General features: G+C 45.0%; 1 protein-coding gene across 1 annotated transcript; it reads left to right on the top strand.

Moving 5' to 3' along the window:
- On the top strand, positions 1-23,650 carry LOC146342972 (vomeronasal type-2 receptor 26-like). The gene is made up of 9 exons (XM_084808108.1): positions 1-218; positions 965-1,134; positions 2,573-2,793; positions 3,145-3,372; positions 5,574-5,700; positions 6,451-7,373; positions 21,517-21,565; positions 22,902-22,990; positions 23,579-23,650. Exons 1-9 carry the CDS (start codon positions 1-3, stop codon positions 23,648-23,650), a joined length of 2,097 nt encoding a protein of 698 aa, XP_084664234.1.
- Positions 23,651-25,022: the final 1,372 nt, after the last annotated feature.

The following is a 25,022-nucleotide window of genomic DNA, read 5'->3' as shown; positions in this document are numbered from 1 at the left end:
ATGACGTTGTTGCTACTGGTGTTCCAGCTTCTGCTACTTTCCATGGGGCACAAAACAGATACCACAAAATGTCCCACCAATGCTCCCTTCACTATTCCACATGAGTGGTACCAACCAGGTGGCTTTCTCATTGGTGGCATGGCTTCACAGATCACTTGTGGCTTTGATGAAATATTTTTTGAGGAGCATCCTTCTCAGAAGCTGTTTGAGATTCCAGTGTAAGGATTTCGTCCATGCAGCAGCTGGGGTGCTGACTGGGACACCTGGCTATGCCCACATAAGAGCTGTGTTGAAAGAACTGCACTGGCTGCCAATTACCTATCGAGTCACCCCAAAGGTTATGTTATTATCATACAAAGCTCTAAACAAATTGGGATCAGGATGCCTGGCAGTCTTTCTTTCTTGTGTGCCCATTAATAGACACAGGATTGTATGCATTTTTTGTTTGAACAATTTCAATGCAAAATCCAGAGAACGGCAAATTTGAGAGGATAACTGACTTATGGTTTTTGGATTGGTTTGAAACTATAGAATTAGGAAGGTTTGCATTAAATTGTGAGCCAAATAAATTCATGCCTCATGCTTACGTGCAAGCGAGGGGAACTCAAAGTGCATTTAGCTTAATACATAAGGCAGTCTTTCTCCCTCTTTGCGCCTCAGTCCTTCACTGCATCAGTTTGTGTGCGTGTGCGTGTGCTTGCCTGGAAGAGTAGACAAGGGAAAGCACTATGCAGAGCCCAAATGTGAGTATTTGAATTTACCTTAAACATTATTTCAGCGAAAGGGGGAACTGTTTATCAGCATGGAAAAATCAGTAAGAAATAAAAGAAGACTCTTGCAATCTGAGTCAGGTAGAGACAGAAATAACCTATTTCTATTTTTAGAATTTATTATTTATTGTTCTATAATAAATGTGCCCAAAGTAAACTTTACTCTCGAAATAGTAAACTACCTCTGTTTGCAGTGTGGTCACAAAATTCTACCAACAAATCCTGGCCTTGGCATTTGCTGTGAATGAGATTAATGCCAATTCCCAGATCTTGCTGAATGTCACTTTGGGGTTCCACATCTATGACAGCTACTACGATTTAAGGATGACCTATCGCACGACTCTGGACCTGCTTTTCAAAGCAGGTAGATTTGTCCCCAACTACAAATGTGGCACCAATAAAAAACTCATAGCCATCATTGGGGGACTTGTCTCTGATACATCTTCTCATATGGCAGATATTTTAGGTTTCTACAAGATTCCACAGGTAAGGGGAGTAATAACCTTGCACTCTTCTTTTGTCTCTCTGTGAGTGATTTCATGCTTCAAATGGAGGGAGGGGTATGTCTGGAGGAAGCAACCAACACATCCCAGAACTTGTATTCTACTTGTATACCTTGAGAAATTCCAGTGGACATGTGCGCTCATGTATTCCGGTACAATTCCTCTGTATGTCAGGGGATTCATACCATGCAGCTGATGCAGCCGAAGCGGAACCCTACGAGGCGGTGGGGGAACATGGCTTCTGGGAACCAAGCTCAGAGCCCTGGCTCAGAACTTGCTTCCCAGAAACTGAAAAGTCCCATTGCCCTCTAGACACTGTCTAGTTGTCATATTTCTTGTCACTCCAAGGACTACATTTACAGACCTATTTTTTGCTGATTCTATATAAATTCCAACTCCTACATTTGACATTTATATATGGCGATGCATACAAAATTGCGCAAAGTCTCAAATTGTGGCTATGAGCTTTTTAGGGGTGCAACATTTGTAGCTGGGGACAAAAGTCCTACAGTGCCAAATTTCAAAACAATGGCTCAATACACTTTTTTAAAGCCTAAGCCATAGCACCTAATTCCCCTTGACCCAAGATATGGTTATTGTGGCAAACTGTGAACACTGATTCTAATCCATTTCTAAAAAGTTTGTTTTCAATTTAGCTCACATATGGCTCAATCACTCCAGAGGAGAGAGACATGAAAAAGATGAATTCCATTTACCACATGGCCCCAAATGAAGCCATTCAGTACATGGGGATTATCCAGTTACTTCAGTATTTTGAATGGACATGGGTTGGGATCCTTGCGATTGATAATAACAGTGGAGAACATTTCTTGCAGGCTCTGGAGCCACTGCTTACCCAGAATGGAATCTGTTCAGCCTTCACACAAACAATCCCACAAATAGTCCGTCTTGATAAATTGCTTGAACTCTATGATACACTATCAAAAATATCCCTGACATTCACATATACTAAAGTCAATACATTTATCGTGTATGGAGAACCATTGACCATTTCATGGCTGAGAACTCTAATGTTGCTAACGGATCCTGAAAATAAGGAGAAGTCCTTATTTAGAAAGATGTGGATTACGACAACCCAAATGGATTTCACGTTATTGGGCACTCAGAGATCTTGGGATCTTGAGATGTTCCAAGGTGCCATTTCTTTTGCAATTCACTCAGTCGACCTTCTAAGTTTCAGACACTTCCTCCAAATGATAAGGCCTTACTGGACGCAGGGGGATGGCTTTCTCAGGGTCTTCTGGGAGCAAGCTTTTGACTGTTCATTTCCTGATCCAGGAGGGCTGGAAAATATTGATGGGATGTGTACTCTGGAGGAGACGCTGGAAACCCTTCCTGCACCTCAGTTTGAGATGCTAATGGCTGGCCACAGCTACAACATCTATAATGCTGTGTATGTTGTGGCTTATGCTTTGCATGCCATGTTCTCCTCCAGATCCAACCGCAAAGCAAGGATGGGGAGTAAAACAATTGATGCTCAAGATACGGACCCTTGGCAGGTAATGTCTCAGCACTGAAATCTCTTTCCTTCCTTCCTTCCTTCCTTCCTTCCTTCCTTCCTTCCTTCCGTGAACAAATTAGTTCAAAGGGAGACTACACCCACCTTTTATTCTGCACAAATAATTGGTGCAGTTAAGTAATAAATCTTTGTTATAGACATTGATCTGTGGGTTTACATTTCTATCAATAACTAGAGCCTGAAAATAATTCCGAATTCCCATGTTCATCCTGGCTCTTTGTTTGATGGAGGTACATACATTCTATCAGTTAGGGAAGATGAAATCACGCATATATAGTCATCCCCCATTCTTTTGCTCTCTTCAAGCTGTGTTTGCTTCTTTTTCTGTTAGCTTCACCCCTTTCTTCAAGCCATTTCCTTTAACAACTCCGCTGGAGAAACTGTGTGCTTCAATGAGAGAAGGGAAATAGAAGGTGGATTTGACATCACCAATCTGGTCACATTTCCAAACAAATCCTTCAAGAAAGTGAAAGTTGGCAGGGTGGATCCCAACGCTCCTGAAGGAAAGGAACTCATTCTTAATGAAGAGATGATTGTGTGGCACAATGGTTTCAACCAGGTGCATGTTTTGGACAATTCTTGGGGCGTTTTTCCATTTGTAATGGGTCATTTGAATGCCTGACCTTTCTTTTCCTGACTACCATGGCTCCATGACGACCTTTCAGACTCCAAAATAAGGTCTGTGCTACCTATGACCAGTGGGGCTTCCAGGTTTTTGGAGGCCTTGGGAAGGTGCCCTAAAAGGTGCCACCACAACACCCTGTCTGTTTTTCTGCCTGCTTTCTCGCTTCCCCCAGGACTCTGGTTCCTCCCCATCCCCCATCGCTTAGTTATCTGGCATCCGGCAGGGAGCAAAGAGGTACCTTTTCTTCTTTGTCTGGAAACCTTTCACACAGGTTGTTTGGTGATCCTGGAAGCGAAGCCACCCCCCCCCGGATCTAGAGATCCTTTCGTAAAGTGAGACAATGGGCCTCAGTCCATTTCACAGCATAAGTTGTCTTTCCAAATTTGAATTAAATGTCACCTCTGTGTAGAATCAAATTAAAAAGAGAAAATGGGTTGCAGCAACTCCCTTCCGACTGCGGGACCTGGTCTAGTGCCCTTCGATCTGGCCCCTGTGCTGCCAGCGCTCGGCACTATCAAAAGCGAGATGCTATGCTGAGGTCGGCTAATCGAGATAGAGGCTTATTTTGGGCTCACACTCCTCTGGAGGAGCCATGTATGCAGTCCTAGGCCGATTCTGCACGGGTGCTTTTTGTCGGCAGTGAAGTGCACTGATAACTGACTGTTGGGGCACATCCCACATTCCATATGCCACTTTCCAGTGTTATGACCTTTTTTATTCTGTATTATTCAAAATACAGCAACAGATGCCATTGTGTGGCTACGAGATATATACGCACAGGTAGGATATGGCGTCACCATGATGGGATCGTATCGATGGGCGACGAGGTGTAGATCTGGCTTGGGGACACCCCCACTCAGCACTGCGCGTCAGGTGCTCAGAGTGCTTTTTCCCCACTCAGGATGGTCTGGCAGCTGTGGCCCCAAGCAGAGAAACCCGACCTAGCCACAGTGACACATACCTTGGTTACATGTGTGCTAGATTACTGTAATGCACTGTTTTGGGGGCCCTTTTGAAGATGTTCACATATTGCAAATGGTATAGAATGTGGCAGCCAGAGTGTTTGTGTGTGTGTGTGTGTGCTCGTATCTGCAATTCTAGACTGATGGTTCAAGAAAGAAGTGCAAGGAACCTGGTGAGGACAAAGTGCCCACAACATGGAGTAAAATACATACATACACCCTCAAAATGTCCAGTCCAATTTTGAAAACAGTGTTACATATTCTGTACAGGAGAAAAACAGTCTCTCTCCCCCCCTCCCCCCGTGTATGTATGTATGTATGTGTATATATGTATATGTATATGTATATGTATATGTATATATATATATGTGTGTGTGTGTGTGTGTGTGCGCGTGTGTGTGTGTGTGTGTGTGTATATGCTTTGCTGGACTCTTCTCTCCTATTGTGTTTTATTTAATGTTTCTGGATAGGTGGTTCCCCTTTATAGCAACAACAACGACAAAAATCCCAGTTTCAAGTACAACCTAGTGGGATCACAGCTAGTGCTGACCAACCAAGACAGAGATCTTTCTCTTGTGGTGGACAGCTCGATGAAAATACCAATAAGCCAGGGTTTGGCCACTGTAAAAAAGACCAACTCCATGCTGGGCATAATTAGGATAGGAATTGTGAATTAAAGTTTGAATATCATACTGCCCTTATATAAATCTATAGTGTAACCACACTTAGAATACTGTGTACACTTCTGGTCACCACAACTAAAAAAGGATATTGTAGAGATGGGAAAATGTGCAGAAAAGAACAATGGAAATGATCCAGGGGCTGCAACATCTCCCCTAGATCTGATCCAGAATAGCTCCTCTTATACTCTTATGTTCAAGAACATTCTTATTTTTTCTCCTGAATTAATTAATCCCTACTCTTCAGCTCTGGTCTAAGCACAATGATGAAACATTTAAGGGAAAAGAAATAACCCAGTAACCCGGCACTAGATGACAGGATGCAGAAGATATCCACAGCCACCTCTAGTCCTATTTTGAAAACTATGCACAATTTCTGTGCAAGTGAAAGGAAGTATGTATATGTGAGGTGTGTGTGTGTGTGTGTGTGTGTGTGTGTGTGATTTGCCTAACCCTATTCTCCTTTCATAACTTATTTCACCTGTCTGCATAGGTGGTTCCACTTTCTGTGTGTAATACATACTGCCGCCCTGGTAACCAGAAGAAGATGAAGGAAGGGGAGAAGTTTTGCTGCTATGATTGTCCTCCATGCCCCAAAGGGAAAATTTCAAATGAGATGGGTAACATTTGTATTATTCCATTTTCTCAGGGATGCTGTTATAAGAAGACCATTTATGGCTAGTAAATTGCCATGGTTTTCATATAATCTGGCTAGACAGGTTGTACATAACATTGTGTAAACAAATGGGGAAAATGAATAAACGAGCTTCATTCATTAATTTGTTTGTGTACATTTATAAGACCTCTTGCCATCTGTCCATAATTATCAGGCATACATACACATGCAGATGTACATCTGTCCAGACTCCAGAACTGTCATCTGTTTTTGGGGGCTTGAAACTGGAGTCATGATACATGATGGGGGGAGGGTGTTTGACCATACACCGAGATCGGGGAGAAATTACTGGTGGTACACAATCCAAGGCTGCTTCAATCAAAAGAGAATTGATATGACTACCAAATATAGAATGATTGATTTATACATTTATTTATTTATTTATTTATTTATTTATTTATTTAAAATGGAAGTATCAGTCAGAGAAACTGCTTATACGGTTAACACTGTTGAGACAGGAGTGGATGCAAATGGAGGGAGAGGTAACACAGAATGAAATTAATACTGAAGAGGAGATGAGGAACTCAAACCTCTCATCTGGAGGGAGAGGATCAGATGGAGAGTTAAAATTACCTGTTGGGAGTCTCCTAATATGACTACAGGTCTGCAACTTCCCTATGGAAGACAAAGTGAGAATGGCCAGGAGGTTACAGTAGAATTGGCAGTGACATGTGATCTTTTTTCTATTTTATAGATATGGATGACTGTTTCAAATGCCCAGAACATCAATTCCCAAGCAAGAACAGAGATAGATGCATCCACAAAATTGTTACATTTCTCTCTTATGAAGAACCTTTAGGAATAAGTTTAGCATTTGTTGCTGTTTCATTGTCCTTGATTACAGCTTTGGTGTTAGGAACATTTATTAAGCACAAAGATACCCCCATAGTCAAAGCCAACAACCGGGACATCACCTACATTCTCCTCATCTCCCTCCTGCTCTGCTTCCTCTCTGCTTTGCTGTTCCTTGGGCAACCTGGCAAAGTGATTTGCCTTCTTCAGCAACCAACTTTTGGTGTCATCTTCTCAGTGGCTGTTTCTTGTGTGTTGGCAAAAACCAGTATGGTCTCTCTAGCATTCCTAACCACAAAGCCAGCGTCTAGAATGAAGAAATGGGTGGGAAAAAGACTGACGTATTCCATTCTCATTTTGTGTTCCCTTAGTCAAGCAGGGGTTTGCACTGTATGGCTGTCAACCTACCCTCCATTCCCTGATTTAGACCTAAACTCAGAAACGGAAGCAATCATTTCCCGATGTAATGAAGGGTCTGTTGCCATGTTTTACTGTGTCCTGAGCTACATGGGCCTCTTAGCACTCACCAGCTTCATGGTGGCATTCCTAGCCCGCAAATTACCCGATAGTTTTAATGAAGCCAAGTTTATTACATTTAGTATGTTGGTCTTTTGTACTGTGTGGGTCTCCTTTGTTCCAGCCTACCTCAGTTCAAGAGGAAAAGAGATGGTGGCTGTGGAGATCTTTTGCATCCTGTCATCAAGTGCTGGGTTACTGGGTTGTATCTTTTCCCCTAAATGCTTCATCATTGTGCTGAGGCCAGAGCTGAACAGCAGGGATCAAATCATTAGGAAGAAAAGTCAGTCTGTGTTCGAACATTGGAATGTAAGAACAGAAGAAGAGCCATGCTGCAGCATACCAAATATGTAGTGAAGACGCTGAACTGCAGACTGGAAGGTTGACAGGACAGCAGTTCGAGACCCGAGTGCCGTGTGACGGAGTGAGCTCTCGTCTTCAGTCCCAGCTTCTGCCAATCTAGCAGTTCGAAAGCAAGAAATTGCAAGTAGATAAATAGGTACCATTTTCGGCAGGAAAGGTAACAGCGTTCAGTGCACCTCGGTGTTCATGCCGGCCACATGACCACGGCCACATGGTCATGCAGCCAGATGACCATGGAAGTGTCTTCGGACAATGCTGACTCTTTGGCTTAGAAATTGAGATGAGCACCACACCCTAGAGTCGGACACGAGCGGTTGGGGACACCTTTACCTTTTTTTTTTTTACCAGCATTCTGTTCGCACAGTGGCCAACCATCTGTTGACCATCAATCAGGACACGAGTGCAACGCCACTCTCCCACCTGTTGTTGTTCAGTCATTAAGTCATGTCCGACTCTTCGTGACCCCACTGCTGCACTCTGCTTTATTCCAGCCTAACTCAGTTCAAGAGGAAAAGAAACGGTGGCTGTGGAGATCTTTTGTATCCTGTCATCTAGTGCTGGGTTACTGGGTTGTATCTTTTCCCCTAAGTGCTTCAACACTGTGCTGAGGCCAGAGCAGAACAGCAGGGATCAAAGAATTTGGAACAACAGTCAGTCTGTATTTGAACATAAGAATGGAAGGAGCCATGCTGCAGCAGACCAAAGGTCCATCTAGTCCAACAAGCAGGAGACAGGGGCAGCATCACTCTCCCACCCATCATCCCCAGCAACTGTTGTACTTAGGTATACTGCCACTGATACTGGGGGTAACACATAGCCATCAGGATTAGTCACCATGGATAGGCTCCTCTAGGGATTTGTCTAACCCCCTTTTAAAACCATCCCAATTGGTGGACCTTAAGGTGGTGAATCCTATAGTTTAACCATGTGCTGCATGAAGAAGCATTTCCCTTTACCTGTCCAGAATCTTCCACCAACCAGTATCATGGCATGACCCCAGGTGCCACTGTTATAAGAGAGGCAGAAATGTTCTTCCTATCCATATTTTCCACACTATGCATAATTTCGTAAACATCTATTTTGTCTCCACTTACCCTCTTTTTTCTAAGATAACAATCCCTGCTGTTGTAAACTTCCCTCATAGGGGAGATGCCCCAGCCCCGTGATCACATCAGATGCCCCTTTCTTCACTTTTCCCAGCTCTACACTATCTTTTTTGAAGGATGGTGATCAGAACTGTACACAGAATTACAAGTCTGGTTACATTATAGATTTGTACAAAGGCAGTATGATTTTGGAAGTTTTATTCTCTACTCCTTTTCTACTTGTGCCCAGCATGACGTTTGCCTTTTTTACATCAGCCCCACCCTGGGTCGACATTTCCATCAATATGTCCACCACAACCCCAAGATCTATTTCTTGGACGGTCACTGCTAGCTCAGATCCCGTCAGGTTATACTTGCAGTTGGGATCCCCCCCCCCCAGTGCATCACTTTACACTTGCTAATCTTGAAGTACATTTGCCATTTGGATGCCTATCCTCACAGTTGGGAGAGATCATTTTGGAAGTCCTGACAATCCCTTTTTGTTTTAACCAACAATAATAATTTGGTGTCATCAGCCAACTTGGCCACTTCATTGCTCACTGATTTACTGTAATCTATTAGTACACAGATCAACTTCTAAGACCCCCAGGTAAAACATAGTGGCTATAAGCCTCCTTAAATCAGAGAGGGATAGATTTTTCTTTTGGCTTGTTGCTTAGTTCAGGGAAGAACTTCTAAGGCTAGTGTGCACTCAGTATCAACTTAGAATCGAAAGTCCCACAAGATTGTTCAAATGATTGGATTACATGATATTGATTCCAAGACAGGATCCAAGGTTCACACTGAGTCCAAACAGGTTGGCTAACCACAAACACAGACTGAAGGGGGGGGGAATCAAATCTAATGAGAAATTGAACTTAACTAACTGTATTTAATGAAACATTCAAATGGTTATATCTTTTGTCTTTACAAAACTTCCTTAAATACAAGGTCTTTGGTGTAAACTCCAGGGCAGAGTCCCGGGAGACATGCCATGTGAGGGATTGCCAACCAGTGAGTTGAATCCAGGTATACACAAACTTAAAGTAGACCCATTGGCATCAATGTCACTTAGGTTACTCACAACTCACATGGTCCAATGATCATCTCTTTTTAATAGGGGTGCACGAAAGCCACTTACCTGGTCTCGCAGCTTGTTCGCAGTGGGGGGGAGGCGCTTCGCTGCTCCCCCCGAAATTCAGGCTGGGGGGGAGGCTTCGCACCTCGCCCGGCCGAAATTCAGGCCAGAGAGGAGGCGCCTCGCCTCGCCCGGCCGCGAAATAAAAAGTAAAAACAAAACAAAACACGCCCCAGTGATAGGCTACGTGGTGATTAACGTAGCCTATCACGGCTAGATCTGCAAAGTCAGCTGTGATAGGCTACATTAATCATCATGTAGCCTATCACGGGTGACTTTAAAAAAAAAAAAAAGCACGTACGCAAATGGCGGCCCCCATAGGGAGCCGCCATTCGCGTTCCTTATTTGGTTGCTGTAGTCTACGTAAATCTTTACGTAGACTACGGCGAAAATAAGGGCAACACAAATAGCGTTGCCCTTATTTTTGCCGTAGTCTACATAATCTTTACGTAGACTACAGCTACCAAATAAGGAACGGGAATAGCAGCTCCCTATGGGGGCAGCCATTAGCCGTATGCGCTTTTTTTTTTTTTTTAAAGTCACCCGTGATAGGCTACGTGACGATTTACATAGCCTATCATGGCTGACTTTGCAAATCTAGCCGTGATAGGCTACGTTAATCGTCACGTAGCCTATCATGGGGGCATGTTTTTCTTTTTTACTTTTATTGGAATGGCGGCGGCGGCAGCCGGTCGAAAGACCGGCTGCCGCCTCTGCCCCTTTCGAAGACCTGACGAACCGCCAATGGGACCCGCCGCTGGGAGGGCCATTCGGGAAAGGTAAGTCCCGTCCCGGGGGGGGGGTGCGGGGTGCGGGGGGGGCGGAGAATTTCTCCCCGAAACTACTTCGGGGGGCCGAACACTTTGGCACTCGGCTCCCCGAAGTTTCAGGGAGAAATTCTCCCCCATCCCTACTTTTTAAGGTCTTCCTATAGGGCCTCCAGAATAAGACCTCCAGAATGGATCATCTCTTTTTAAGGTCTTACTATAGGAGTGACAAATGTGTGAGAAACATTGTGCTCTAGTGGTTAGAGTTTAGAACTAGGTTTGAGACACCCAAATTTGAGTCACCACTAAGCCATGAATTGGAGGACCATATAAGGCATATAAAGAGCTTCTTGTTGAGGGTGAAAGAGGAAAGTGCAAAAGCTGGTTTGAAACTCAACATTAAAAAAACAAAGATCATGGCATCTGGTCTGATCACTTGCTGGCATATGGAGGGGGAAGAAATGGAAGCAGTGACAGATTTTACTTTCTTGGGCTGCAAGATCACCGCAGACGGTGACTGTAGCCATGAAATTAAAAGACGCTTGCTGCTTGGGAGGAAAGCTATGGCAAACCTAGACAGCATAGTAAGAAGCAGAGACATCACCTTGCCGACAAAGGTCTGTCTAATCAAAGCTATGGTTTTCCCAGTAGTAATGTATGGCTGTGAGAGCTGGACTATAAGGAAGGCTGAGCGTCGAAGAATTGATGCTTTCGAACTGTGGTGCTGGAGAAGACTCTTACGAGTCCCCTGGACTGCAAGGAGGTCCAATCAGTCAATCCTAAAGGAAATAAACCCTGAGTGCTCATTGGAAGGACAGATCCTGAAGCTGAAGCTCAAATATTTTGGCCACTAGGGATGGCGGAGAATTTCTCCCCGAAACTTCGGGGGGCCGAGTGCCAACGTGTTCGGCCCCCCGAACAAGTTTCAGGGAGAAATCCTCCGCACCCCCCCGCACCCCCCCCCCCCGGGACGGGACTTACCTTCCCTGAATGTCCCTCCCGGCGGCAGGTCCGGCTGGCAGTTTGTCGGGTGTTCGAGCGGGGCGGGAGCGGCAGCCGGTATTTCGACCGGCTGCCGCTGCCGCCATTGCAATAAAAGAAAAAAAAAAACAACGTCCCCTGATAGGCTACGTGACGATTCACGTAGCCTATCACGGCTAGATTTGCAATGTCAGCCATGATAGGCTATGTCAATCGTCACGTAGCCTATCACGGGTGACTTTAAAAAAAAAAAATAGTGTGTACGGATAATGGCGGCCCCCATAGGGAGCAGCCATTCCCGTTCCTTATTTGGTCGCTGTAGTCTACGTAAAGATTTACGTAGACTACGGCTAAAATAAGGGCAACGCTATTTGTGTTGCCCTTATTTTCGCCGTAGTCTACGTAAACATTTACTTAGACTACAGCGACTAAATAAGGAACGCGAATGGCGGCTCCCTATGGGGGCCGCCATTCGCGTACGCGCTTTTTTTTTTTTAAAGTCACCCGTGATAGGCTACATGACGATTGACGTAGCCTATCACGGCTGACTTTGCAGATCTAGCCGTGATAGGCTACGTGAATCGTCACGTAGCCTATCAGGGGGCGTTTTTTTTTTTTTTTTACTTTCGCGTTCGCGGCCGGGCGAGGCGGGAAGCATCCTACCCGGCCTGAATTTCGGCCGGACGAGGCAGGAAGCCTCCCCCCCCCGGCCTGAACTTCGCGGGGGGAGCAGCGAAGCGCTCCCCCCCACCACGAACAAGCTGCGAGAAAAGGTAAGTGACTTTCGTCCACCCCTATTGGCCACCTAATGTGAAGAGAAAACTCTCTGGAAAAGACCCTGATGCTGGGAAAGACTGAGGGCAAAAGGAGAAGGGGACGGCAGAGGATGAGATGGCTAGATAGCATCACCGATGCAATGAATATGAACTTGAGCACACTCCTGGAGAGAGCGCAGGACAGGAAGGCCTGGCGTGCTATGGTCCATGGGGTCACGAAGAGTCGGACACGACTGAACGACTGAACAACAACACCAACAATAAGGCACCTTGGGTTCCTTGGATGGGGGGGGGAGGATGTGTTCTAAATGCCATGAATTTATAAATAACCCCCTTGACGTTGCTTGGAGTTACACATCAGTACTAGCTGCGACTGTACATTCCCAGCTGAACTGAAACCACCACATCATGGATTTTGGAATGATTTCATACTCAGGATGCAGTCCTTTGGATATATAGGTCAGCCTCCACATTCAGATGCTGATGCCTATCCAATGCAGGCAGCTGGAGGACAGAGGGAATCCTCTCCTCCATGTTCTGGCCACCCTGCATTTTCAGCTAGATGTGTGAATTTGAGCCTCTAGCAGGGCATGTTGTAGCAGGGGGGGAGGGAGATTGCATGGTGCATCAGAAGGCACTTAAAGAGGATTCTGTGGTATGCTCCCCTGCCTCCCCGAGGCACTGATCACTTTCCACCCTCTCTGTGCTCCCTTTGCGAGCACAGAGATGCAACCAAAGTGGAATGAACGGCATGGCCACAAGGACACCAGGGAGCAGGGCTTCTGGGAACCAAACTCAGAGCCCTGGCTCAGAACTTGCTTCCCAGAAACTGAAACATCCCATAGACACTGTGTAGTAGTCATATCTTATCACTGTCATATCACTGTCTGCACCCCAGGGACTGCATTTACATAGCTATTTTTTGCTGATTATTGATACATGCCAAATCCTATATACAACATTTATATATGAGGATGCATACAAAATTGTGTGAAGCCAAGACTCAGATTGTGGCTATGAGCTTTTTAGGGGTGCCACATTTGTAGCTGGGTACAAAGGTCCTACACTGCCAAATAACAAAACAATTGCTTGACACTCTTTTTTGAAACCTAAGCCACAGCACCTATTTCCCTCTGCCCCAAGATATGGTTATCATGGCAAACTGTGAACACCGATTCTAATCCATTTCTAAAATGTCTGTTTTCCATAGGGGAGGACGAAAGTCACTTACCTTTTCTCGCAGCTTGTTCGCGGTGGGGAGGAGTGCTTCGCTGCTCCCCCCGCGAAGTTCAGGCCGGGGGGGAGGCTTCCCGCCTCCCGCCTGGCCAAAATTCAGGCCGGGGGGGAGGCTTCCCGCCTCGCCCGGCCGAAATTCAGGCCGGGGAGGAGGCACCTCGTCTCGCCCGGCCGCGAAAGTAAAAATTATCCGTACACTCTTTTTTTTTTTTAAAGTCACCCGTGATAGGCTACGTGACGATTCACGTAGCCTATCACGGCTGACTTTGCAAATCTAGCCATGATAGGCTACGTGAATCGTCACGTAGCCTATCAGGGGGCGTTTTTTTTTTCTTTCTTTCATTGCAATGGCGGCGGCGGCAGCCGGTCAAAAGACCGGCAGCCGCTCCCGCCTCGCTCAAACACCCGCCGAACCGCCGTCCGGACCCGCCACCGGGAGGGACATTCGGTGAAGGTAAGTCCCGTCCTGGGGGGCGTGCGGGGAGCAGGTGGGGTGCGGAGGATTTCTCCCCGAAACTTGTTCGGGGGTCCGAACACGTTGGGGCTTGGCCCCCCGATGTTTCGGGGAGAAATTCTCCGCCATCCCTACATTTAATAGGGATAAATGCCAACTTCTGCACCTAGGAAAAAGAAACCAAATGCACAGTGACAAGATGGGGGATATGTGGCTCAACAACACGACAAGCGAGAAGGATCTTGGAATTGTTGTCGATCAGAAGCTGAATATGAGCCAACAATGTGATGTGGCTGCAAAAAAGGAAAATGCCATTTTGGGCTGCATTAATAGAAGCATAGCTTCCAAATCCCAGGAAGTACTAGTTCCCCTCTCCTCAGCACTGGTTAGGCCTCATCTGGAGTACTGTGTCCAGTTCTGGGCAGCACACTTGAAGAAGGATGCAGACAAACTCGAGAGAGTTCAAAGGAGGGCAACAAAGATGATCAGGGGACTGGAAACAAAGCCCTCTGAAGAGAGTCTGAAAGAAGTGGGCATGTTTAGCCTCGAGAAGAGAAGACTGAGGGGGGATATGATAGCGCTCTTCAAGTATTTGAAAGGTTGTCACAGACAGTAAGGCCAGGATCTCATCTCTATCATCCTGGAGTGCAAGACATGGAATAATGGGCTCCAGTTACAGGAAGCCAGAAAGGGGAACCACCTATACAGAAAGATGAAATAAGTTATGAAAGGAGAATAGGGTTATGCAAATCGCACACACACACACACACACACACAGCCCTCACATACACATATTGCCTTTCACTTGTACAGAAGTGGAACATCAGGAAAAACTTCCTGCCTGTTAGAGCAATACGACAATGGAACCAAGTACCCAGGGAGATAGTGGGCTCTCCCACACTGGAGGCATTCAAGACGAGGCTGGTCAGCCATCTGTCAGGGATGCTCTGACTTGGATTCTTGCGCTGGACAGGGGGTTGGACTCGATGGCCTTGTAGGCCCCTTCCAACCCTACTATTCTATGATTCTGTGACCCTACTCTCCTATCGTGTCTAATTTAACGTTTCTGGATAGGTGGTTCCCCTTCATAGCAACAAAATCCCAGTTTCAAGTACAACCTGGTGGGATCACAGCTAGTGCTGACCAACCAAGACAGAGATCTTTCTCTTGTGGTGGACAGCTCGATGAAAATAGCAACCCACTGTGTGGCTGCTGTCAAAAAGACCAACTCCATGCTGGGCATAATTAGGATAGGAATTGTGAATAAAGGTGTCAATATCGTACTGCCCTTGCATAAATGTATAGTGTGACGAAACGTAGAATACTGTGTGCATTCCTGGTCACCACACCTAAAAAATGATATTGTAGAGATGGGAAAAAGTGCAGATCAAGGGGCAAAAAAAAAAAAAAAAGATCAAGGGGCTGTGACATCTCCCCAAGGCTGACCGAGCATGGCTATTCCTATGTTCTTATAATCTTGTGTTCAAACACAATCATATTTTTTCTCCCTAATTATTTAATCCCATTTTTAGCTCTGGCCTCAGCACAATGATGAAGCATTTAGGGGAAAAGATATAAACCCGTAACCTTGCACTTGATGAAAGGTTACAGAAGGTATCCCCAGCCATCTCTAGTCCTATTTTGAAAACAATGCACAATTTCTGTACAAGTAAAAGGCAGTATGTGTGTGTGTGTGTGATTTGCCTAACCCTATTCTCCTTTCATAACTTATTTCATCTTTCTGGATAGGTGGTTCCCCTTTCTGTATGTAATATATACTGCCACCCTGGTACCCAGAAGAAACAGAAGGAAGGGGAGAAGTTTTGCTGCTATGATTGTCTTCCATGCCCCCAAGGGAAAATTTCAATGAGATGGGTAACTTTTGTGTTATTCTGCTTTTTCAGCCATGCTGTTGTCAGATGATCATTTAGAAGTAGTAAATTGCCATGGTTTGCATATGACCTGGCTAGCCAGCTTGTGCATAATTTTGTGGAAACAAATGGGGAAAGTGAAAGAACAATCCTTCCTTTGTGTATGGTTATAAGACTTCTTGCCATCTGTCCATAATCACAGGCATACATACACACGCAGATATACACCTGTGATTGAACTGTCATTGGTTTTTTGGGACTTGAAACTGGAGTCATGGTGCATAATGGGGGGAAGGGGTTTCACTATACACCTAGATCGGGGAGAAATTAGTCGTAGAACACAACCCAAGGCTCCAATCAAAATACTGTTGATATGACTACCAGATATGGAATGATTGAGATATGACAGTTAATTATTTATTCATTTATATAAAATGGAAGTATCAATTAGAGAAACTGCTCATATGGAAGGAGAGGTAACACAGAATGAAATGAATACTGAAGAGGAGATGAGGAACTCAAACGTCTCATCTGGGGAGAGAGGTCTCCTCCTCTCCCTCCTGCTCTGCTTCCTCTCTGCTTTGCTGTTCCTCGGGCAACCTGGCAAAGTGATGTGCCTTCTTCAGCAACCAACCTTTGCTATCATCTTCTCAGTGGCTGTTTCTTGTGTTTTGGCAAAAAACAGTCTTGTCACTCTAGCATTCCTAGCCACAAAGCCTGGGTCGAGAATGAAGAAATGGGTGGGGAAAAGACTGACATATTCCATTCTCATTTTGTGTTCCCTTACTCAAACGAATATTTGCACTGCATTGCTGTCAACCTATCCTCCATTAGGTAGAGGTAGCAGAAGTTGGAATACCAGTGGAAAAAACATCATGCTTCTCTGTACACAACCTCTCATGTGTTCATCCACAGGAACTCCCAGACTTAAACTGGTTCCATCAGATAGTGCCTGACTCTGCCCATATGCATCTCAAGTCAAATGTACTAGCCATATTTTCAGCATGAAGAGGGATTCAAATGCATGACTTGAGGATGTCATTATTTTGAGTCTGAGTCTTAAGGAAAAAAAGGGTGAGTGCGTGTGCGTGTTAGAAATGAAAGGGACAGGGGCTTGGCTACCAATTGACCCTACTCCCAGAACTCCTTGATATGAGGTTTTATTCATAACCACGTCCAGGGGGTTATGAATAAAACCTCAACCACTTGTTGTTTACTCCTTTCTGCTGCCTTTGGAGCTCTGTCCATGTGAGATAATGATACTGATTTGAATAATTCCAAGGGGAGATCATTAGTTCTTCAGCATTTGGTTCTTGAGCATCTCTTTTGATAACAGGCATATCTGGTTGTCCCCTTCATGGATCACTGCCTTGTTGTGGCGAAGGGGCTTGCGTAACTCAGTGAAGCCATAAGCTATGCCGTGCAGGGCCACCCAAGACGGACAGGTCATGGCAGAGGGTTCTGACAAAATGTGGTCCACTGGAGAAGGAAATGGCAACCCACTCCAGTATTCTTGCCAAGAAAACCCCATGGAACGTATCACAAGGCTAAAAGAGATGACGCCGGAAGATGAGCCCCTCAGGTCGGAAGGTGTCCAGTATGCTACTGGGGAAGAGCAGAGGGTATTTCCAAGTAGCGCCAGAAAGAGTGAATCGGCTGGGCCAAACCCGAAAGGACACTCAGCTGTGGATGTGTCTGGCGGTGAAAAGAAAATCCGATGCTGTAAAGAACAATATTGTTTAGGAACCTGGAATGTCAGATCAATGAATCAAGGTAAGCTGGAGGTGGTCAAACTTGAGATGGCAAGATTGAACATCAACATCTTGGGAATCAGCGACCTAAAATGGACAGACATGGGCGAATTTAATTCAGGTGACCATCATATCTACTATTGTGGGCAAGAATCCCTTAGAAGAAATGGAGTAGCACTCATAGTCAACAAAAGGGTGGGAAAAGCAGTACTGGGGTACAGTCTTAAAAATGACAGAATGATCTCAGTACGAATCCAAGGCAAACCATTCAACATCACAGTAATTCAAGTCTATGCCCCAACCACTGAGGCCGAAGAAGCTGAGGTTGATCGGTTCTATGAAGACCTACAACACCTTCTAGAACTAACACCAAAAAAAGATGTCCTCTTCATCATAGGGGATTGGAATGCTAAAGTAGGAAGTCAAGAAATCACCGGGATAACAGGCAGGCATGGCCTTGGTGTACAAAATGAAGCAGGACAAAAGCTAATAGAGTTTTGCCACGAGAACAAGCTGATCATAGCAAACACTCTTTTCCAACAGCACAAGAGGCGACTCTACACATGGACGTCACCAGATGGTCAATATCGAAATCAGATTGATTATGTCCTTTGCAGCCAAAGATGGAGAAGCTCCATACAGTCAGTAAAAACAAGACCTGGAGCTGACTGTGGCTCAGATCATGAGCTGCTTCTTGCAAAAGTTCGGCTTAAATTGAAGAACGTCGGGAAAACCACTAAACCGTTCAGGTATGACCTCAGTCATATCCCTTCTGAATATACAGTGGAGGTGAGGAATAGATTTCAGTGATTAGACCTGATAGACAGAGTGCCTGAGGAACTATGGACGGAGGTCCGTAACATTGTTCAGGAGGCAGCAACAAAATCCGTCCCAAAGAAAAAGAAATGCAAGAAAGCCAAGTGGCTGTCTCATGAGGCTTTACAAGTAGCTCACGAAAGAAAGGGAAGCGAAAAGCAAGGGAGAAAGGGGAAGATATACCCAACTGAATGCAGAGTTCCAGAGAATAGCAAGGAGAGACAAGAAGGCCTTCTTAAATGAACAATGCAAAGAAATCGAGGAAAACAACAGAATGGGAAAGACTAGAGATCTCTTCAAGAAAATTTGAGATCTCAAGGGAACGTTTTGTGCAAAGATGGGCATGATAAAGGACAAAGAAGGCAGGGACCTAACAGAAGCAGATGAGATTAAGAAGAGGTGGCAAGAATACACAGAAGAACTATACAGGAAAGATCTGAATGTCCCTGATAGCCATGATAGTGCGGTCACTGAATTTGAGCCGGACATCCTAGAGAGTGAAGTCAAGTGGGCCTTAGGAAGCATTACTAACAACAAAGCTAGCGGAGATGACAGTATTCCAGCCGAGCTATTTAAAATCCTAAAAGATGATGCTGTTAAAGTGCTGCATTCAATATGCCAACAAATCTGGAACACTCAACAGTGGCCACAAGACTGGAAAAGGTCAGTTTACATTCCAATTCCAAAGAAGGGCAACACCAAAGAGTGTTCAAACTACCGCACAATTGCGCTCATTCACATGCCAGCAAGGTGATGCTCAAAATCCTACAAGCTAGGCTTCAGCAGTATGCGAACCGAGAACTACCGGAAGTACAAGCTGGGTTTCGAAGAGGCAGAGGAACTAGAGATCAAATCGCCAACATTCGCTGCATCATGGAGAAAGCAAGAGAATTCCAGAAAAACGTCTATTTCTGCTTCATTGACTACGCTAAAGCCTTTGATTGTGTGGATCACAACAAACTGTGGCAAATTCTGAAAGTGATGGGAGTACCAGACCACCTTACCTGTCTCCTGAGAAACCTGTACGAGGGTCAAGAAGCAACAGTAAGAACCAGACATGGAACAACCGAGTGGTTCAAAATTGGGAAAGGAGTACGACAAGGCTGCATATTGTCACCCTGCATATTTAACTTATATGCAGAGTACATCATGAGAAATGCCGGGTTGGATGAATCAGAGGTCGGAATTAAGATAGCTGGGAGAATTATCAACAACCTCCGATATGCAGACGATACCACCCTAATGGCAGAAAGCAAAGAGGATCTCAAGAGCCTCTTGTTGAGGGTGAAAGAGGAGAGTGCAAAAGCTGGTTTGAAACTCAACATTAAAAAAACTAAGATCATGTCATCTGGCCCTATCACTTCCTGTCATATAGAAGGGGAAGAAATGGAAGCAGTGACAGATTTTACTTTCTTGGGCTCCAAGATCACTGCAGACGGTGACTGTAGCCATGAAATTAAAAGACGCTTGCTCCTTGGGAGGAAAGCTATGGCCAACCTAGACAGCATAGTAAGAAGCAGAGACATCACCTTGCCGACAAAGGTCCGTCTAATCAAAGCTATGGTTTTCCCAGTAGTAATGTATGGCTGTGAGAGCTGGACTATAAGGAAGGCTGAGCGCCGAAGAATTGATGCTTTCGAACTGTGGTGCTGGAGAAGACTCTTACGAGTCCCCTGGACTGCAAGGAGGTCCAATCAGTCCATCCTCAAGGAAATCAACCCTGAGTGCTCATTGGAAGGACAGATAATGAAGCTGAAGCTCCAATATTTTGGCCACCTAATGCGAAGAGAAAACTCCCTGGAAAAGACCCTGATGCTGGGAAAGACTGAAGGCAAAAGGAGAAGGGGACGGCAGAGGATGAGATGGCTAGATAGCATCACGGATGCAATGAATATGAACTTGAGCACGCTCCGGGAGAGAGCTCAGGACAGGAAGGCCTGGCGTGCTATGGTCCATGGGGTCACGAAGAGTCGGACACGACTGAACGACTGAACAACAACAACAACAACAACAATATCTGGTTGTATTCAAATTAGCTCATACTTAGAACTGACCTATTTAAATCATTGGACAATGTTAGTTGTGAGTAACCTAAGCGACACTGATGTCAATGGGTCTACTTTAATTATGAGTAAACCTGGATTCACCCCACTGGGCAGCAATAACTGACACAGCACCTCTCCAGTTATTCTGCCCTGGAGTTTACATGAAGAAAGTTGTATTTAAGGAAGTTTTGTAAAGATAAATGATGTAACATTTGGAATGTTTCAATAAATACAGTTAGTTAAGTTCAAGCTTCCCTTAGATTTGGTTCCTCCTTCTCCCCCCTTCAGTCTGTGTTTGTGGTTAGCCAACCTGATTGGACTTAATGTGAACCTTGGAGCCTGTCTTGGAATCAATATCATGAAATCCAGTGGTCTCACTAATCTTGTGGTACTTTGGATTCTAACGTGATACTGAGTGAATACTGCCCTTAAAAGTTCTTTGCAACAAGCCAAAAGAAAAATCCTTCACTCTCTGATTTATGGAGGGTTATGGCCATTATGTTTTACCACGGGTCTGAGAAGTTGGCCTGTGTAACTAATTGATTTCAATAAATCAGTGAGCAATGAAGTGGCTGAGTTGACTAGTGACACCAATTTATTATTGCTGGTTAAAACAAAAAGGGATTGTGAAGACATCCAGAATGATATCTCCCAACTGCAAGAATGGGCATCCAAATGACAAATGTACTTCAATGTTAGCAAGTGTAAAGTGATGCACTTGGAGGGGTGAGATCCCAACTGCAAGTAAAACCTGATGGGATCTGAGCAAGCAGTGACCGTCCAAGAAAGACATCTTGGGGCTGTGGTGGACAACTTGATGGAAATGTCAACCCAGTGTGGGGCTGCTCTAAAAAAGGCAAACTTCATGCTGGGCATAACTTCAAAAGGAGTAGATAATAAAACTGCCAATATCATACTGTACAAAACTCTGTAGCGTAATCACACTTATAATGCAATGTAGATAGTATAGAGCTGGGAAAAGTGAAGAAAGGGGCAAGGGAAGTGATCAAGGGGCTGGGACATCTCCTCCTCTATGAGGGAAGATTACAACAACAGGGATTGTTATTATGGAAAAAAGAGGGTAAGGGGAGACATAATAGATCTTTACGAAATTATGCATAGTGTGGAAAATGTGGATAGGGAGAGCTTTTCTCCCTCTCTTCTAACAGTGGAACCCAGGTCATACCACGACGCTGGTTGGTGGCAGATTCTGGACAGGTAAAAGGAAATAATTCTTCATATAGCATATTGTTAAACCATGGAATTCACCAGCATAAGATCCACCTGTTGCGATGGTTTAAAACAGGGTTAGACAAATCCCTAGATGAGAAGGCTATTACTAATCCTGATGGCTATCTGTTACCCACAGTATCAGTGACAGTATACTTAAATACAGCAGTAGCTGGGGACCATGGGTGGGAAAGTGATGATGTTGCACTTGTGTCCTGCTTGTTGGTGAACAGCTGGTTGGCGACTGTGCGAGCAGAATGCTGGACTAGTTGCATCTTTGGTCTGCTGCAGCATGGCTCTTCTTCTGTTCTTACTAGGGATGGGGGAGAATTTCTCCCCAAAACTTTGGGGGGCCGAGTGCCAACGCATTCGGTCCTCCGATGGTTCGGGGAGAAATTCTCCGCCCCCCCCGCTCCCTATGGGGGCCGCCATTTGTGTACGTGCTTTTTTTTTTTTCAAAGTCACCCGTGATAGGCTATGTGACAATTAACGTAGCCTATCACGGCTGACTTTGCAGATCTAGCCATGATAGGCTATGTAAATCGTTACGTAGCCTATCACGGGGCTTTTTTTTTTTTTTTTTTTTTTTGAAGTTCGCGGCCAGGGAGACGGGGCGCTTCTCCCCGGCCTGAATTTCGGCCGGGCGAGGTGGGAAACTTCCCCCCCGGCCTGAATTTCGGCTGGGCGAGGTGGGAAGCCTCTCCCGCCGGCCTGAACTTCGGGGGGAGAAGCGAAGTGCCTTCCCCCCACCGTGAAGCATGCTGCGAGACCAGGTAAGTGACTTTCGTACATCCCTAGTTCTTACATTCTAATTTTCAAACACAGACTGACTTTTGTTCCTAATGATTTGATCCCTGCTGTTCAGCTCTGGCCTCAGCACAATGATGAAGCATTTAGGAGAAAAGATACACCCGAGTAACCCAACACTAGATGACAGGATGCAAAAGACCTCCACAGCCACCATCTCTTTTCCTCTTGAACTGAGGTAGGCTGGAACAAAGGAGACCCACACAGTACAAATGACCAACATACTAAATGTAATGAACTTTGCTTTCTTTAAAACGGTCAGGTAATTTGCGGGCTTGGAATGCCACCATGAAGCTGGTGAGTGCTAAGAGGCCCATGTAGCTCAGGACACAGTAAAACATGGCAACAGACCCTTCATTACATCGGGAAATGATTTCTTCCCTTTCTGAGTATAGGTCTAAATCTGGGAATGGAGGGTAGTTTGACAGCCATACAATGCAAACCTCTGCTTGACTAAGGGAACACAAAATGAGAATGGAATACGTCAGTCTTTTCCCCAGCCACTTCTTCATTCTAGAAGCTGACTTTGTGGCTAGTAATGCTAGAGAAGCCATACTGGTTTTTGCCAACACACAAGAAACAGCCACTGAGAAGATGACACCAAAAGTTGGTTTTTGAAGAAGGCACATCACTTTGCTAGGTTGCCCAAGGAACAGCAAAGCAGAGAGGAAGCAGAGCAGGAGGGAGATGAGGAGAATGTAGGTGATGCCCCGCTTGTTGGCTTTGACTATGGGGTAATGTTCTTGCTTGGGTAATGATATTCTGGGCATTTGAAACAGTCATCCATATCTATAAAATGGAAAGAGATCGCATGTCTGTGCCAATTCACTTGTAACCTACTAGCCATTCTAACTTTGACTTCCATAGGGAAGTTGCAGACCTGTATTCATATTAGTCCACTCCCAAGAGGTAATTTTAACACTCCTTCTTAACCTCTCCCCCCAGATGAGAAGTTTGAGTTCCTCATCTCCTCTTCAGCATTAATTTCATTCTCTGTCACCTCTCCTTCCATTTGCATCCACTCCTGTCTCAACAGGGTTAACCATATTTGCAGTTTCTTTAACTGATACTTCCTTTTTTTAAAAAAAATCAAAGTCATACATAAATCAATCATTCTATATTTTCCAGTCATATCAACTGAATTTTGATTGAAGCCTTGGTTTGTGTTCTACTACTAATTTCTTCCCGATCTAGGTGAACGGTCAAGCCCCCGCCCCGTCATGCACCATGACTCATTTCAAGCCCCGAAAAAGAGATGACATGTGAGGAGAGCTGTACATCTGCATGTGTATGTATGACTGTAATTATGCACAGATGGCAAGAGGTCTTATGACTATACAGAAATGAGGCTCGTTCGTTCATTTTCCCCATTTGTTTCCACAAAGTAATGCACAAGCTGGCTAGCCAGGTTATATGCAAACCATGGCAATTTACTAGTCATAAATGGTCATCTGACAAGAGCATGGCTTAAAAAATGGAATAATACAAAAGTTACCCATCTCATTTGAAATTTTCCCTTTGGGGCATGGAAGACAATCATAGCAGCAAAACTTCTCCCCTTCCTTCATTTTCTTCTGGTTACCAGGGTGGCAGTATGAATTACACACAGAAAGGGGAACCGCCTATCCAGAAAGGTGAGATAAGTTATGAAAGGAGAATAGGGTTAGGAAAATCACACACACACACACACACACACACACCCCTCACATATAAATACTGCATTTCACTTGTACAGAAATTGTGCATTGTTTTCAAAATAGGACTAGAGGTGGCTGTGGATATCTTCTGCATCCTTTCATCTAGTGCCAGTTTACTGTGTTATATCTTTTCCCCTAAATGCTCCATTATTGTGCTTAGGCCAGAGTTGAACAGCAGGGATTAATTAATTAGGGAGAAAAAATAAGAATGTTCTTGAACATAAGACTGTAAGAACGTAAGAACAGCCATGCTCGATCAGACCTAGGGGAGATGTCGCAGCCCATTTATCATTTTTGTTGCTCTGTTCTGCACTTTTCCCCATCTCTACAATATCCTTTTTTAGGTGTGGTGACCAGAAGTGTACACAGTATTATAACTGTGGTCATACTACAGATTTATGTAAGGGCAGTACAATATTGACACTTTTATTCACAATTCCTATCCTAATTATGCCCAGCATGGAGTTGGTCTTTTTTTACAGCAGCCACACAGTGGATTGCTATTTTCATCGAGCTGTAAACCACAAGAGAAAGATCTCTGTCTTGTAGAGATGTCAGAGAATTCCGCAACAGTTCTCAGTGAGGCCGAATACCAGTGCATTCGCCCCCCTGAAAACGGTCACAGAAAGAAGCACCTGCCCCCCCACAAAAGGCGCACGGGACTAAGCCCCACTTACCTGCTTCTTTCCGCGCTGGTTTGGGAATGACGGCCGCCCTGCGGCTGCCATTCGCTTCCTCCTTCTTCAGCCGTGATAGGCTACATAAATACTTATGTAGCCTATCACGGCTAACCCAGGGACACCATTTGCATCCATGTGGAGGCTGTGATAGGCTACATAAGTATATACGTAACCTATCATGGTGTGGGGGAGAAACCCCAGCATACGGAAAGGGCGGCGGCTACCGTCATTTGCATACGCTGGGGTTTTTTCCCCCCTGCA

The sequence above is a fragment of the Heloderma suspectum genome, chromosome 6, assembly GCF_057233095.1.
Source record: "Heloderma suspectum isolate Gila_16-S chromosome 6, 16-S_ref, whole genome shotgun sequence".
NCBI lineage: Eukaryota > Metazoa > Chordata > Lepidosauria > Squamata > Helodermatidae > Heloderma > Heloderma suspectum.
This window is presented reverse-complemented; position numbering and strand designations above follow the sequence as displayed.